General features: G+C 45.7%; 1 protein-coding gene across 1 annotated transcript; it reads right to left on the bottom strand.

Moving 5' to 3' along the window:
* Positions 1 to 2,646: 2,646 nt before the first annotated feature.
* Positions 2,647 to 13,352, bottom strand: LOC8038034 (O-acyltransferase like protein). The gene is made up of 3 exons (XM_042290093.1): positions 13,297 to 13,352; positions 4,909 to 5,342; positions 2,647 to 2,825 (listed from the first exon to the last, which is right to left on the bottom strand). Exons 1-3 carry the CDS (start codon positions 13,329 to 13,331, stop codon positions 2,647 to 2,649), a joined length of 648 nt encoding a protein of 215 aa, XP_042146027.1. The 5' UTR covers positions 13,332 to 13,352.
* Positions 13,353 to 17,945: the final 4,593 nt, after the last annotated feature.

Raw genomic sequence — 17,945 nt, 5'->3', positions numbered from 1 at the left:
ACATACAAGCGGAATTCCCATTGGCTGCAACGCGTCATATCAGATGCTTCGTCACGGAAGCCGACCGGCGCTCAAGGAGCGCTTCTGAAATAAAACACAAAGAAAAGGCACTGCAACGCAGATGCATCGTCACGGAAGAAGTGGAGCCGGCGGGTGCGTCGCGTGTGCGCAGTGGGGGATCGTGATGTCACCGCCGGAGCGCCGCGTGAAAAGGGAAGACACGGCGCGCTCCTTGTAGAAATGCGCTGCGTGTAAGAATGCTTTCGTATTCCTACACATAAGAAGTCTTAAGTGTCTCTGCCGAATTTTTTATTATTATTTTATGGCCCAAACGCAGCCTTCTCCTTTAAAGTCGTCTACTATTCGCTCTTTCTCGCGTGAGTTGAGACGTGGTGGCGCCGGTGTGCAAATAGCCCCCAACCTCTTCCGGGTCTAAACTTGCCGACGGGTTTTTCAATTTGTGCGAAATCAAATATACACGCTATCTTCTGGAAGTGGCCACTTATACCACTGTCAAACTTAATTCACACTTATAATAAAACAACAACAATGCGTAAAAAAAGTACGTGAACCGGATGTGTGCCTGGGCTACCCAATAGGCAGCGCCCTTGAGTTTGTTGCCAAACAAAAAAGGGCGAATAAGATGCACATTATTTGTTCCGGCCATATTCAGACAATTATAATAAGTATGACTGACACGTATATAGGGGAAATTATAGCGGTGATTTGACAATATCGTTATAGGCAAGGAACTTTGTGAATCGAGGAGCGAACGTTAAATTGCGTTCAATGCAAGCTATGCAACTAGCGATCAGTTTAGTTTTTTTTTTAACTCCTGCTCGTTTTTCGTTACATTATTTCGTTAGATAAGAACAGGTTTCAAGAACAAGCCAAGGTATTTATAATTTGTGACCTTCTCTAGCTATTTCGCTGATCCAGAACTTGTAAAGGGAATCAACAGGATGAGTGAAGTGATGACACTAATACAGGAGCCCAAAGGAGAGATTCGGAGCCTTGCAGGGTGAGGTTATATTGCCAGGAAACAAAAAGTAGACATACGTGAAAACTTACACTAATGTTTAATCAGGCGAACGTGCGCCTTTAACAAAACCAGAGAGTATCGCCCATCCCACGACTCCATCGCCATTTTGGCGATGTCGCCAAAATGGCGACTGATCCAGTGCTGCCAGACCCCGCTTATTTTATACAGATTATGCGGTCGCCGAGATCATTATCGACAAGAACATGCGATGCGTTTCGGAAGTCTACTGACACGTCTCAAAATAGCAACTATAAGGAAAAATTAAAGCTGTACACAGGTAGGGTTGTGCCTGAGCTCCTTCAATTAGAAACCCTCGGTAAGATCTTCACCTACCTTGCAGATGTTTGGAATTTCGAAGTGATTCACCATACTCGCAAAATAATTAGATGCGGTCGTGGTTCTTGATGAAGGGGAGCCGCTTTAGTAATAAAAATGATCTCGCGTGCGCAATCATGTACGAAGAAACTGGTAATAAATGTTATGGTGTCAAGTCGATCGTGGGTTCTCGACTCTCGCGATTGTGGCCTATCGACTCGCCCCCCCCCCCTTTTTTTCCATGCGAGTTATTTTTAGAAACATAACATCTTACATGCAAAAAAAAAATATTGGTTGGGGGTTTCAATCTCCTATTGGTCAGGTAGCGGACCTTTCACCTGTGCTCGAATGATGTCAGAAACGAAATTGTGCTGCAGGAATTGATGGTCAACTCATGAATTTGTCGTATACAGAGACATATACTTTTTGCCGCCTTTTCAACGCTCAGCAAAATTGGATACGTCTAAAAATGTTAGAGCATATGCGCCAGAATATAACATGACCAAATTCAAATTTTTGTGTGTCTGTAAACGACGAACGACTAAAATTGTCTGCCCTAAACTAAAAAGACAAAATGAAAAAAAAAATAAAAAACTTCACATTAAATAAGAATCAATCTTCAGTACCGATAGGAAAGCTCCTTTCGTAGTTTAGTTTTCCTGAGACTTGCGCTTTCATCAGGTATCAGCTCGCTTGTCAAGTAACAGTAGCAATCCAACTTGCTGCTGATTCATCAAAGAAACATTTTGAACGATGCTATAAAGCGAACGTGGGAGGGGCTCCCAAACCCTTAGACGCGATGTTTCCTGCAACAAGATGCATTTTTTATTTCCTTCCTTATTCCCTCCTGTTTGTTTCATTCCACCTGAAAGAGTGGTCATAATGCTCGAGATCTTTTCGTCAGCACCTGCATCCTTTGACCAGAACAAACGCTTTTAAAATACACGAATCTGCCACATTTCAACATCAGCTGTTTCATAAAACACCCAAAACAATTTGTTGGTACTTAAAGATGACATTAAAGACAAAACGAACCTTTAAGAAAATGCACGAAACAATTTTTAAAACTTTGATGTATCTACAGTTCACAAAAAATACTACCAGGGCTCTAGGCTCCTCCCTTCTCCGCGTCACTGCTATTAAGATGTAGCTATGCAGGTTTTCTGGTTCTATTTTACCTGTTCTCCAAAGTCACTCGATCTTATCCTTGTCTTCTGCTCTTTGTTGCGCAAAATGGCATCGTCTTGGAACTCCACGGCCGCAAATGTCATCCTCACGGGTGCACCTTTCTAACGAACAGCGGCGGAGAGTGCATCTTTTCCAACTGCACCGACCTCGGAGCTTACGCTCTTCAACTCTTGGTCTTTTGTCGGTTTAGCAGCGTCCTTTGCAGTGTCGGGCTTGGCCTTCACCCAACCGAAAAGCAAGGCGTCCAAACCGTCGAAGGGGCACTCAATGCACAGAAAAGTCAGCGTGGCCAAAGCGTTCGACGTAATGATGACTCCGATGGTACTTTGAGCCTACAAGGAAAAGCAAGACAGTCAAATCAAACACTCCCAGAAGCCCCATGTTTGTATAGGTTCTATTCACGGTCCACCATAATTCACTGTGTGTAGAGGTTCTATTCGCTGACGGCCATGGTTAAGTCCGTTGCTGCTTAGCGCAAGCTTAGTATGAGATTTTGCAATGCTTCCACACCGTGCATTCTACACCATAAAAATTGTAGCTCTTATCGGAAGAGAAGGGGGGGGGGGGGCAGGCCTTTGCATGTGCTGTGAACTCGACGCCCAAATACGGCGCCTAGTGAATACCACCCGTAATGCGCCATGAAGCACTCAGAAAGCCAATCATTAGCCTTTCATTAATTAGTGTAGCCAATGAGAAAGGCGAAATAGATAGCATTTTGGTTGCCATGGCAGTTAACATGCAATCTCAGACAAAAAACTCCCCTGAGACTTTCGGTATGTACCAATGGTCATTGGTACATACTAATGCCTCTCTGATTGGTTACATTGGTCAAAGAAGGACCGATGGTTGGTGCTTCGAATCCACAGTGATGCAGTGCAGACTCGGGGATCTCTGAGCTCGCGCACAGTCTAGGCAACCCCTTAAAACTTGCAGTCACTGGCAACATCAAGAAGGCAGGGAGTGGATACCCGGAAGTACCTTGTTATTGCTCCTCGAACAAATCTGGAGTGTCTATGCTTTCGCACAGCACTTCGGAATGCCAATCGCTGGAAGCTACGAAGAGACTTCTGCCAATGACGAGGCTCAAAATATTCTAAAAAGGCAGTCTTCACTGCACTGGCACTGATCACGGTAGAACCTCATGTGCCACAGCGCGGCTCGTTCTTTTTCTTTATAGACAGCGAAACAGCTTTCAAAAGTTTTTGCGTCAACACAGATTGGGCACGACTACAGCTGGGGTTCGTGTTCAACCTGCCCCGCGCCTGCCTCTTGTAATTGACGCCGAGAACTTCGGCCTCGCTATCCAGGTGTCCAGCCACAGACTCGACACGACGATTGGGTCAACGTTCGGCTCCAACTTGACTCGAAGCTGATCGCCTGACGCAGCTCTCGTTTCCAATCTGTGTCCGGCGTTGGCCCTCGCTGGTGGCGCAAAAATGTCAGCCTTGTCTTCTAGGCGGTTTTGTCTCAGTGCGCTTTCTATCACCGGCTAAAGCAATCACGCACACTGAAGGCTCCGTGATTCCGCGCTTTTTTTCCAACGACGAGCGCAGCGACGGGCCACGTTTGACGCTGCCCGATTAGCATCATTTGACCGTAGTGTCCGTTGCTTTCGGTCTTCGCCTTCATCTTGATAGTCCGAATAATAGTAAAAAATGTTGGACAAATTACTAGGCATACGTCACCAATCAGCGTCAATCATCTCACTCATCTCCCACCCCACCCGTCAATTGATCAGTGTCAAGTATTGCATACGTAAAACGTTCTTGTATCACGAGCATTTAGCGATACTCTTAGTTCCGAGACGCCAGAAGACTGCGTTCTAGGGTTGTGCGAATAGTGGTTCGACTCGCATAGCGCAGCGTCATCCCTAGCTTTTCCACTGCCAAAATGGCCGGCCGATTCTTGGAGTTTCCTTGCATTTTCGAGGTTATAAATGACGCGGCGCTATTCGATTCGATTTACTGTTCGCACAACCTTATTACGTTCGCGGCGCTTTTCATCAGATAGTTAAACGCGTACCATGTGTACACTTAATACTTGTTTCTAAAATGAAACGATACTACCACTAATCGGGTTGATAAACCTGGCGATCGTCCAGAGACTTCCATTCTCTCGATCCCCTCTCCGTCAGTGCGCACGCGCTCCTCCTTGCCTACCTCTCTGGTCACATGACCTCCCCGTTAACCAATTAGCGTCGAGCACCTCACTCCTCTCCTACCCGCCAACCAATCAGTGTCGATTCTCGCGTCCACGCTTTTATCCAGGCTTCACTTTTATCTGGGCTTCACGAAATGTCGAACACCTAACCAAAGAACGTGTCACGTCAAAAGAAAAAGCCAAGCAACTGACATGAAGAAAAGGCTGATGGGTCTTCCTTTCACGGCTGAGCACGGTGTTGACGGCGAGCAGCAGGTAGTGCACGAGGTAGACGGCGTACGAGAGCCGAGCCAGCGGGTAAAACAGGGGCCAGGCGAGCATTCTGTTGACGAGCCCACCGCGACCGGTGGCGCAGGCGTACATGACCCAGGACACGGCGAAGGCCCAGGCGAATCTGTGCAGCCCGGCGTAGACGGCGGACTCGAGCGGCTCGGGCGCGCGCCCGCTGCTCCAGGTGTAGACGCCGAAGAGAGACGCGGAGGCCGAGATCGCCGACACCGTCCACATGAAGGCCTGGATGTTTCGGGACAGCTGGTGTGTCCTGGCAGCCAGGCAGCCGAAGATGACTCCGGTAAACAGGGCCGGGGCGTGAGCGAAGGCCTTCTGGTAAACGTGGAGGGACGTGTCGATCAAGCTCCTGCGGGAGGCAGCAAAATTTGTTGATAACGAAAGTTGGAACACGTTGTCAATGGCAATCAGAGTTGGAAAACAATAACTTACGTGAGCCCAGTTCTTTTTTACAGGGTATGAACGGATATAAGAATTCGAACTAGTACACGGAATGCTGGATATCACGAAATAATTAAAAATTTAAATCCCAAATGACCTGAATTTCGCCTAAAGTAAAAACAAGAAATTACTTTACAAAGAAGCTCCCGGGCAAGTTAGAGCCGATGTGAAATTTTGGAAATATAGAATAGATGTCTCTGGTTTCAACAGAACGTCATACGAACAGCTAACGAATAATATGCCCAGAGTTGAGGTGAGCTGGTGTATTGTACCGTAAAATCTCGAGAAACAGCCTATCTAAAATCAAGAGAAAGTCGGGCGAAAATAGGGGTGGGCTAACTGTGGGTGTACAACCAAGACAAGTTGAAAAAGCGGTATTTTTAGATAATGTCTTCCTGCCAAACTTGTTATCTTGGCGAAGAAAAATGAAGAAAAGATGACTGTACTTTCCAGTCAGCCATGTTCGCTTATATTTCGTCATAGCTACCTAGCCGCATTTCAGTTGAGGTGTTCATTGATCCGAACAGTACGATTACTAGGAGTGGGCGATCTTTCGGAATTTAAAATAAATATAGCAAATCATGCTAAAAGTAGGTGTGGGTTATTTTTTTTTTTTTGGGGGGGGGGGGGGGGGGAGGAAGGGGAGGGGGGCATCTCTCGGAATATTACGGCCAAAAGACTATAATAAACTCTGAGATTGTAACGTAGAATAAAATATAAAAGTAAAAAAAAAAAAGAAAAAAAAAGAAAAAAAGGGTCGGTTTCGGAAGTTTTTGAGAGCTAATCTTTGCTCTTTCTTCATTCACGTCAGCCAATGAGATGGGCGATCGTTGTCATGGTTTAATTGTAATTCAATTTTGGTAGTATATACCTGCGAGTACAACCCTTTGCCGCTTAGAAAATACTTAGAGGCAAAGTGACAACGCCTTTCTATTGTATACATCGGACAGATATTATGTCATATTGCTTGCCGACGGTGACGACTACACTCATCACTTAGAAAAAAGCAAGCTTTGCGCATTATTCATGTGCAACATTGGTTATGGAAGGGAGTTGCGATGCTTTTGGCGCGTGAAACGTCCTACGTAAGCTTGAGAAAATAATAAAAAAGCTAAACTACCTTACTAAAAAAAACATTTGGCGCCTATATGAAAGTAAACGGGTTGATACCGGTAACAGTTTAGCTATACCGGTCACCAGTTTGTCAAAGGGGTCGCCCGTATGGCTCAAAGGGGTACCCCGTATGAGCCATAACGGTCACCTATTTGGGCAAGCAGGTCACTCATTTGGCAAACGGGTCACTCGTCTGATCAAATGGGCCACTGGTATGAGCAAAATTGCCGCACGTTTGCTCAAACCGGCGACCGTGTTGTACAGATGGGTGACCAGTGACCGGCAAACTGTACCGGTTTAATCAAGCGGATCTCCGAAGCCCGTTTGACACTGAACGTACCGATCGGCGGCATGGGCGTGCCTATTCAAGCCGTGGCAGCCTGTTTCCGGAAAGCCGCGGGAGCGCCGGTTTATCGGTTTACAATCGTCCGCGTAATGCAAGTAATGATACTTATATTTTGATTGCGCCGATGTTCGCTTATACTGCAACTGCAATAAGCGATTTCTTTTATACGTAAACGTGCGACGTTGGCGAGCCGATATTTTTGACAGAACTTTAATAATTTGGCGTTCGTTGTTGCCTCAATTTACTTATTCAGCTCGAATCCCTCGCGCAGAGGACGCGACAGCGTGAAAGAATATATTTCTAGACTCCATATCACCTCAATGCAAGACTCAACGAAGGTAACGCGCGAACACGTGGCTGCAAGAACATCGAGCTGGGCGCTTTTTTGGCTCGGGTGCAAGCCGAGCTTCTGGCCGGCGTCATTTCCAGCGCTCCAAGATGCTGAAATGCGCGCGTTTCGCCTGCTTTCCGAGGCTGCAAACGCGACGTGCAATGGCAATTCCAAGAGAGGAGGAAAGCGCGTGTACAGTGGATGGTGCACCCTCTCCCCCAGCATTGACTGCATTGTCACAAAAAGCCAACCGCAAGCTCTTTTTTTTTTTTAATGCATGAGGAGAGGGTTGGAGGGGTGTTGGTTGGGGGCCGGGGGGGGGGGGGGGGGGGGGTTTCCGGCGTCTTGCGCCTTGACCTCGCCTTCGCCCCCTCCATCCTCTCTGGTCAGCTCTGTCACGTAACCAGAGAGAGGGAGGGCACGCTACACGCTGATAGCATAGCCAGATCCGGCAGCGCGCGCGTTGACAGTCGCTTTTTCTTTGCCTGCTTGTTGTCCATTGCAACTTCGCTTGTCCTGCCTGCTTCGATCTGCCGCCTTTCACTGCGGTCTTATTAGGGTGTCTCTTGACAACGTATGTGATGTGCACCAAATGTTCGAAAAGTCCTAAGCGTATATCGGCAACAAGCGATTCTTCAAAGAAGTCAGGAATTCTTGCGGTTTGGCTGGGTTCGGCAAATGACAGCTTGTGCGCCGCATCGTGTTGAAACTTCAAGGAACCTTCCTTCTCGTTTTAGTGTTTGTGTAGTTATCCTGCTTTGACCGTGTCAACATTTATCTTGGATTATATCTTTCAAGTCCGCTGTTATTGTAGTAAGTGCATTCCTACCTACCTGTTGGCAACGATTGACCGTTCTTCTACGGGTACACGTCGAGACTATCTATAGAATTATGCAGCGTCTGTTCTAGCGGCAGCCGGGAGGGTATTTTTTCCCAAAGTGTGCCATTATAGTCTACAATTACTTCGGTTCTTGTTTGCTTTGTAATCATTTCAGTTGTATAAAAGCTTAGAGTGCCTCTTCACATTTCACAGATCGCTTGCACGTTTGTACTTGTCTACGGCGACTCTACGGAATAGGCTGTAATAAATTTTCATGAGAATTGAAAACCATATTTTGTGTCCGTTTTCCTGCCCATTTGCAAGCACCTGCACGAGCACACTTTTTCTACGTGTTTCTCCCCTGTTATGAATAGGCTTATGAGTTTCGGGATGTCTTAAATAAGTTAAAAATAAACAACCTCCCGGACGAAACCGATTTAGGGCAAGCGAATAATTTCCCTATCCGAATGGCGCGTTCAAATGTGGGGTCACGTGGCTGGTCGAACTGGCATCCGTATCGAACGAGCACCCGTATCAAGCGGGCACCCGTATCAAACGGGCACCCGTACCAAACGGGCACCCGTACCAAACGGGCACCCGTATCCCAAAATCACTTTTGATCCAAACAGATCGACAGGTTTGCCACCAGTTTAATTCAAACGGGGATCGACCAGTTTGCCACCCGTTTGAATTTCAAACGTTTTTTTTTTTTTCAGTAGGGTAGTGTACGCCTATGTACGTCTTCATAAAATAACATAAAGGTAATCTAAGGGGCGCTTACATATATCTTAATTCGACACACGCAGGGAGAAATCAGTAGCGCAGTGCGAAGAATCAGACTTCTTTTTATTTTTGATTCTTCACCATTATCATCATCTATTTTTCCTTGAAGGGCCAAGGGGAATTACACAAGGGCGTGAACACTTCGAAAAACAAAAAAACAACACAAATATTTAACAACAAAAACACGCTACAATCTAGTTATAGGTTAGAAAAGATAAGGTAATGGCTGCAGCAAATTTCCTAGTGTCAGATATGGAAACAATTACGTCAGGCAGTGTGTTCCAGTCATCAATGGCTAATGGTAAAGCAGACATTTGACGAGTGACGGTTGACGATGTAAACGGACGGAGTTTACAAGGATTGTCGATACGAGGGAAAATGCGGCAAGGAGGCGAGAGCAAACTTTGTTTGAGATGATTGTTGTAATAAAAAATTCGATGAAGAATAGAAAGACGAGACACCCTGCGGCGGTAAGAAAGTGTGTCAAGGTTCGATGATTGGCGAAACCCTAATAAGCTTGCATAAAGGGAATAGTCGGAATAAATAAAACAGAGGGCTCCACTTGAACGGATTCCAGGTTGTTAGTTAGGTATGCCTGCCACGGTGACCATATGGAAGAAGCGAATTCTAGTTTAGTTCTGACCAAGGTAGTATAAGCTAACTGTTTTACTGGGGACGTAGCTTGTTTGAGTTTACGGCGAAGAAATCCGAGAGTGCGGTTAGCATAGGCGATGACAGATATTTTGTGAGTGTTCCATGACAAGTCAGATGTCAGAAGAAATCCTAGGTATTTATACAACGAACAAGCAGTTACTGGGATGCTAGAAAGGTGGTAAGAGGAGGATAGAACACGGTGAACTGCGGGAAAATGATAACGATTTAGATTTATTACAGTTTAAAGCCATTTGGCACTTGAGGTGAATAGTTGTATATACTTCGTTCACCCTACAGAATGATCCGGTGATCGTAGTGTTTGGATCCATGATGACCTCATCGTAAATGTGGCTAGGTAGGTATGGCGGGAAATAAGTGAAAATCGCCAATTCACTGGAGGGAGAAATCCCGGGGATTTTTTGCGGGCGCGCGCATCACGGGACGAATACGTCATGCTTTTGCGATGCGGCTCTATGACGTCCAGCCCAACAAAAGACAAGGAAAAAAAACAAAAAGATACGGATACTAAAAAGAAGCCGAGAGACGGTCGCTCGAGAGCTATTGGAAGCTTTCTTTATCAAAAAAAGTGGGACGGCATGTGTCAGCGACGCTTCTATTGTTCTTAATTGTAATGACTTTCAGTTTTTGAGTGATCGGGTGAAAAATTAATAAACTTTTACGTGGTGCTGCTTTGCCTGTCGTGTGTATATATGTGTTCAATTTTCCTGAATAAAACCAGTTTAAAGTTAGCGCCTGTCCTGTATACTTCTTGTCCTTGTCTTTTTGTTGCGCTTTTTTATATGTTTTAATAGAGTAGGCTATAAACGTGCATTTCAAGCTCGAGCGCTCGTTCTGCTAAAGAACGTTTTGAAGCAGCGACTTCAAGCTTCCTTTCTTGTGGAATTGGCTGCAGTCTCAGGTTTAAGCGGTATTCACACGAGGGAGAAATCCGCGCAGGGGTGTGCGCGGCGTCGACAGCAGGGCAATTTCTTCCTTAGCTTCGTCGTGCACTTGGACGAAGTGCCGGGAGTTGTGTATCTTATCGCCTGGACCGCCAACGCGGCGAGGGGCAAAAATAGAGGGAGAAGAGGACAACCTAGCAACGATAGAGCAACGGCGCTCACGCCGACTTGGCTGGCTCGTAGAGATAGACGCTGCCGCCGTCAACATAGGCATTGGTTATTACAAGTTTCCGAAGCGGTAGCGTAGCTTTGTGGTAATAAAGAAAAAAAAATGCATAGCTCAGTGGTAAGGTGTCTGCGTCATACGCAGCAAACCCCAGTTCGATCCGCCGTGTGGGCTTCCGTCTTTTTTTTTTTTCTCGAACATTTTATTTTGTCGAGGCATTTGGCGACATTCACGCCATTTCTTTTTTACAATTAACACTGGAAAAAAAATTAAAGTCGCTTACAATTCCCTGTAAAACCGAATTAGAGCGCAGCTCTTGAGGAGGAGGAGGGATGGGTACTGAGGCGAGCGTATACCCCTTCTCCCTCCTCCTCACGTCACTTCACGTCGCGTCACTAGGGTCACGTGACCTCACGGGGGTCACGTGACATTATCGTGATGACGTCATTGTCATCGTCAGTGGTGACGTCATCAGTGACGTTATCGTGATGATGACGTCATTACTGGGGACGTCACGCATCCCATAATGCACCGCGCGGTTAAGCCGACGCCGACGGCGACGCCGTTTAAGCTGGAAACGGGCGCAAGCCGGAAACGAATGTTGTCGACGAAACTTTGTTGAACTAGATGGTATGGAACTCCCTTTCCGTAGGTGCATGGGGGACAGGGGGGCTTGGGCTGCCGTCTTGGTAAGGGTGCCAAGTGGGTTAATAGTTCTGTAGTGAGCAGCCGCAGACTGTCGCCGCGAAGCGGCCTGAACGCAGGCGGGGGCTGCGTGAACACGCTCCCCAGTGATACACGTGTCGTCCGAATCCGAAATCCAAGTTCCCACGCGTTGCCAAGCAGCCAATCTGGCGTGAACGCCGCTGCCAGCGTGTCCTACTCTTCCTATTTTTTTAACTCGCCGCGTTCGAGGTGCAGGCGATCGGATATACGGGGGGGGGGGGGGGGGGGGGGGGGGAGGGGAAGTGGGGACTCAGCGTCTGCCGTGTAATTTAACGGTTTCCAGACTTGCCACTACCGCAGAAAAGCTTAGCGAGTTTTACATTTGAGAGCAAACAGCAAGGCAAAATATAATCGAAAACAAACTGATCCGCCGCCAAACCAGGATCGTTTGTGCGCCCGAGCATCCCTCCCTCCCTCCGCCTCGTAGCTGACGTCATAGCGCCGCATCGCACAAGCTTGACGTTTTCGTCATGTGATCCGCGCGCCGGGAAGAAAATAATCCCCGAAATTTCTTCCTCGTGTGAACACCCCTAAAGGGCGAACAGAGGATGTACTCGTATTCCCCTCAAGGATCGAAAATTAAAAAAAAAAGTCTGGCGCCGTCTTTTTTTGTCATGGCGTGAGCATAAACAAACATGGTGGCGCCCATGGAACAGAGCAGGCACTGACCTGCAGTGTCCAATCATATAAATGTAGCCAAGCCGCCATACGCGACTGCCACTCACGAGAATAACTCGCGAGTGTAACGAAAACGTGCTGTTATAAGTAATGATCGAGACGCGTTACATCACTGTCTTCCCTTGCCTTTTAATGTTTTCATAGACACTGATTTGAATGAGATCTAGGCGCACTTCATATCAAGATGGTACGGCTTCTACATGTTATGCATTTTCAGGGGAAATAGCAACAGCGAGGAAAGTTTAGAAAAGAGACCTAACTAAGAAAATTGTAAAAGCGAAACTGTTAAAAAAAGAAAAAGGGGGGGGGGGGGGGAAGTTAGGAGCGGTTAGAAGCGTATGATCCAACGTTTAGAGCAATTGTTTTCAATGTGGCGCTACTGTTTTTGGTTATGATGTGGCGTCTCCCTTCATTAATGTGGTTCCGGTCTTCTGTCTCGCGACAAGTCCAAGCGAATTCAGCTGGCTTTGCTGGTGGTTCTACTTTACGCCCATATTTCCAGGGCGCTCGGTTTTATGATCTAACTACAGTGTGTACACCAATTCGCTTCGACCCTACTGTGGACGGTCAGCAAAAGTCGGTTTCTCAACGTATCGTGCTGGGATATACTAAAGAAGTGCCCGAAAGTGATGCATTAATTAATTGAGAGTATGACTACATAAAACATCAAAAATAAGAAAAGAAACACCTCGTTACGTCCAAGGAAGAAGTATCGCTAAGCCTCTTTTCTCAAAATCATACAAAAATAGTTTTGGGCTCTTCTGGTGTTAATTACGACTGAAAGATAGGTGAAATGCAAATAAAATACATTTGGCGCCCATATTCTTCACTTCAATTGGCCCAAATAAGCGCCACAGTGACGCACAATATTATTTTAGTGTACACGCAAAGTATAGAAAAAACTGTTTTTGATTTTTCGTGATTTCCTCAGGTGAGCCAATCTTTCCACAGTTTTAGCGAAAGCTTCCACCACCTTCGGGCACTTTCGTAGTAAATCCTAGCGTGATACATTAACAACCCAATTTATCCGGAGCGTCCAAAGTGGGTTCGAAGCGTCGGTTTACACGTCTACAGATAGCTCAGGAAACGCAAGGCGTGTTTTTCGTGCTTCTTGCTCTTGTTTATTGGCATTCTTAACCGCTAATTTCTGAATCTCATTGGACATGGAACAATAATAAGCTGCACGGGATTCATCATGCTCCATATTTCCCGAGCTGCGAGTGTCGTCGAACCAGTGCTTATCTCGAACATCGATCTATGCACCGTCAGCGGGAGCCACCTACTTGATGTCCGTTGTGAGGATCACTGTGAACGGCATGTAGCTGTTGATGTAAGTGACCAATCCCGAGGCGGCGCACGTGGCGATAACGATGGCCGCCATGATCCCGAAGCAAAACTTTGGCCACCTGAAACCCGAGAGTGAAGAAAAGAAAAAAAGTCTCTTTTCGAAGCGATGCGCTCCGCGTCGAATTGCATACATGGCCCACCAAGAACTCACCTCGGGAAGATTGCCACCAGAATGATAATTCTGAAGATGGCGAGTTGAAAGTCCACCGAGATGTACCAGAAATGAGGCAAGCACTGCGAAGAAATGCACAGTGGAGGACGCGGGCTCTTACGTGAACTATTATTACATGCTGATATGCCGTCTCGTCAAAGGCTGTTTAAGAAACGAAGATCGTGTCCTATGGGAATCTTTTTTCCTTTGTGATTCGTTCTACCGTGTTCTCATGGATGCATTCTACAATCTTATTGGCTGTGGTGAGAGAATGCTATGCTGAGAATTCGCTACCCCCCCTCCCCCCCGTGCACTTCTTAACATTCACTATAGCCAAAGGCATTCTCCCTCCGCCATCTTCGAGGTGTCATCAAAACCTAATTTAATGGACCCTCGTAAATAAGGCGCGCCCTTCTCTAGCTGGTACGTCGAGTATTGGAGGTCTCCATATTTTGGGCACGCACTTTGAGCATGCGTCATGAACGCGACTCTTGCGTTAGCGTTCGGAGTGTACTCGGGTTCACAGCCAGCTCGTCGAAAGCCAACTCGTCGACGGCCAACTCATCGACGGCCCATTCGTCGAATAGGCCGATTCGTCATAGGGCAACACATCGAAGGAAAACTCGTAGCAGAGGCTAACTGGTCACCGCTTTTTAAAAGCCAAAATATACAACAAGATGTTTTCTGAAATTTTCTAGCAAATATTGCGCTATAGCAATTCCTTAAATCGCCTCACGGTAACTGACCTCCAGTGTACTCTTTTTGGTAAACTGACCTCCAGTCTACTCCCATCGTTGGACGCGCAGCCGTTTCGGGGACGGCTGTTCTGGCTGCTGCACTGCATTCTATGGGGTGCATATGTTTTGAAGCACAGCGTATAGATAGTGCTTTATCGTACTCTATAGAATACACAGTATTGAAACGAAACTTTAGATGGCGCTTCACACTACCGAAGGCGAACGAGAGAGTGAGAGTGGAGCTCCACAACTAAGCTAATGCATTAGTAAGGTTGATTCGCACTGCGTCAGCGCTCAACATGAACTCAAATCCAACCACACGCTTCGCGCAGAAAGCGATGCTTGAAGTATGCAGGCCGTCATAGTAGATTGACGAACCCTTGAAAATGGCCTATAATATACGACCCTTTTTAAGCAGATGTTTTTTTCACAGCCAAGACGATGGTTCTGGTTCAAAACCTTGTTTTTAGTCAATCTACGTGAAGGTGGGACTTTCCGAATGCTAGTGAAGCCATTTGAAGTTTGACGTTTGCAGCGGAAGTCGGGCTTCCAAAGGGCCTCTTAGTACATTCATGTCGTTTAACACGTAAAACTATATTGCATAAAAGAAAAAAAACAAAAACACTTTTAGTCAAAGGAACACTTACGAAAGAAAACGTCCCAAACTCAGCTAACTGGTTTATTTCTCAAGCATCCTATATATATACCCACAAAGCCACTCTCAACCAAAATCTGCGCAGATAAATCTAAGCTGTTAACCGTGTTGAATTAACCTGATACTGGGGTAGACACGAAACATCAAAACGTAAAAGAGGCAGAAAATAAACAAGAGGATGTCTGAAACTCAGCTAACTCGTTTATTTGGTCCACCTCCTTATATAGTCTCAATTTCAAGGTCATCGCCGCCCACACAAGAGGACACGTCTATACATTTCAAGGGCCACAGTCTCCATCCCGTAATGTAAAAATGTGGACGTCAGCCTTACAGGTCGACGCGATAAGGCAACATTCATCTTCCTTCAAACTTAAACAAAATGATCTCTCCCCTTCTATTCTAAACACAGTTCCTACTTTTGATTCAAAGGACACCCTTTCCACCTACTACCCCTCAAAAAACACAAAAACAGTCTTCGAACCAACACAACGTCAGCAAACAAAAAATAAACAGCAAGACAAACAAATAAAAGTGGAGTGGTTTAGAGTCATTTTGAACATTCACAAACAAGGCGTTCCCTGCTCACACTTCAAAACACACACACAAAAAAAAACAAAAAAAACTTGGCATTACATTTAAAAATATAAAATAAAAGCTTTTTGAACTGCTTTTGAATTGTAGTGAATCCTGACTTACACAATTCCCTAGAGGTTTTATCCGCACAGTCTCCCTTGCTCCTCTCGTTACATCGTCCCTCCATTTGTGTGTACGATTGCCGTCTCCGACCAGAACGCCGTGCAGTTGTTACATCCATCGATATGTTTCCCGATTTCCGAGCTTTGTGCATTGCTCTACACATTTTTTATGTTCGTTTAATCTGTGTTTGATGCAGCGTGACGTCTGCCCTACGTACAGTTAAACACACACTTCAATGGTATTTCATACAAAACACCATTCTCGCAACATACCGATCTTTCCCGATGGGCCCTTTTGCACTCACTCACACCTGTTTAAAGTGGCGTCAATTTACTTAACCTATCATCAGAACAAAAGGTCGTGTCCACTCCAAGCTGCATCGCACATACCTCAGGTTGTGAGAAATCTCATGGAAATATGGGATTACAGCAAAGCGGTTTCTTGATTTTGTTCCGTTTCTCTCTTGTCTTTGATAAAGAATTCTAAATGCCTTTTAATAAAACTGTCATCATATCCTTTACTAATAATCATTTTCCACTGCCTTCCAACCGAATCAGCGATATATTGGACACACACATTTATAGCGCGTTTCTAACCAATGACTTTACAATACCAGACATTACCGTCTTCGAGTGACAACTCATTCTTGGCAAAACCGGTTTTGAGTTTCCTTTTCCCTATTCCCGACATAACCTTTGATTCACGTGAATACGTACATCTAGGAACTGGAGAGCATGTTACTCCGGTTTTTCGACTGTAAACTTTAATTCTGAAGCTGTTGACCTTATCACGCCTTCTATGCTTTCTGGTAGACCTTCTGTAAACGTACATACCAGAATGCCATCTACATAACTTCTCACTATTGCCATACCCGGGGCCAAGTCCAGTAGATATCGTGCACAGCACGATCCAAAGAGCTTAGGTAAACTTCGGCTAAGGTCGGTGTGACTGATGACCCTCTACACGCACTTTCTTTTTGTATACACTTCCTCCCTTCGTACTGAACTACCGTTGGCTTCAGAAAACACTCCAGGATAGTAGAAAACTTCTTACCGATATACCTGAGCCCGATCGGAACTAACGAGATTCAGCACCATTCGCCTCCCTCACTCTCTGCACTAACCGAGTCTTTTCTAGGGAATAGTACAAGTCCTCAATGTCCATCGATATGCTAGCTTTGCCTGCACAAGTCCAGGGATCACTTCCGGAGGCCGTAAGCTACCGGGATGGCGGGTGTGGTTGCAGCTTTCGGTGCCTTCTCAGCTTACAGGTGAGCGGAGTGCACCAACACTTGTTCTCTGAACTGCAATATTTTATTTACAAGGACTACCCTAATACGGGCTTATGAGAAATGAAAAGTGTTGCTGCAGAATATTTTTGAAAAATATCAAAATTCTTTCTATTGTTTTCTGGATAAGTGTACGAAAAAAGTAACGTGAAAGTAATATGTAACGTAACAAGTAAAGTAATCCGTTACTTTTCAGCGAAAGTAATTTGTAACGGTAATCCATTACATTTGAGGCTCGGTAATTTGTAATTGTAATCTATTACACTTTTCAAGTAGGAAGCACAATCTGGTTGAGAGTGGCTGTGTGGGTATTGGCCTTCAGATCAACCTAGAGGTGGCGCTACTGCCGCGCTATCACTTAACTACCATCATCATCAAAGCGGGGATGAAAGCATGGCCGCCCCATGCTTCTATCCCTGCTATCCGAGACGGTGTAGATTCTTCTGGTTATTTTGTCGCACACTCTTGGTGGGGAAACAATTTTAGCGGAAAATGGTGCGGTACCGTACGGTCTTCAGTGGAGATCGAATCGTGTTACCAGCGTACGGACTACATTTAAATAATCGCTTGTGTGGATGCGTCGTCTGCTCTAGGCAGACGTTGGGAAGGATGGATCACCGCGACAGATGCATGTCTCCGGGCGAACTGCAATATTTATGTTAAATATTTGTTCCTTTTAAAATAGATGCATCGGTTCAACAGCGTGAGGATTCAACAAGACAATAGATTCCAGCCGGGATAGCATAATACGAGGACTGTGTGCTGTGCAATCGCAGGTTGTATGCATTTTTTTTGCAGTAATATAAATATTTAGCATGAAGAGAAGTTTGTGCCGTATCGTAAATTACCGTGCTATTCAGTTCCGCTGCAGCGAATGTTTTCCTTTACTGTGTAATGATATGTGGGTACGTTTTTCGGAGTCGGAACAATTCTACTACGTTGCGACGAGGAGAGAATGCCTTTCCTGGTTACGATCCCGAAACTGTTTATTGGCAGGAGAACTGAAAAAAATTGAAAGAAACTATTCTAATATACCTGCCGCGAGTGGAACAAATTGG

Source organism: Ixodes scapularis, unplaced genomic scaffold (assembly GCF_016920785.2).
Source record: "Ixodes scapularis isolate PalLabHiFi unplaced genomic scaffold, ASM1692078v2 PGA_scaffold1__304_contigs__length_218370807, whole genome shotgun sequence".
Classification (NCBI taxonomy): domain Eukaryota; kingdom Metazoa; phylum Arthropoda; class Arachnida; order Ixodida; family Ixodidae; genus Ixodes; species Ixodes scapularis.
This window is presented reverse-complemented; position numbering and strand designations above follow the sequence as displayed.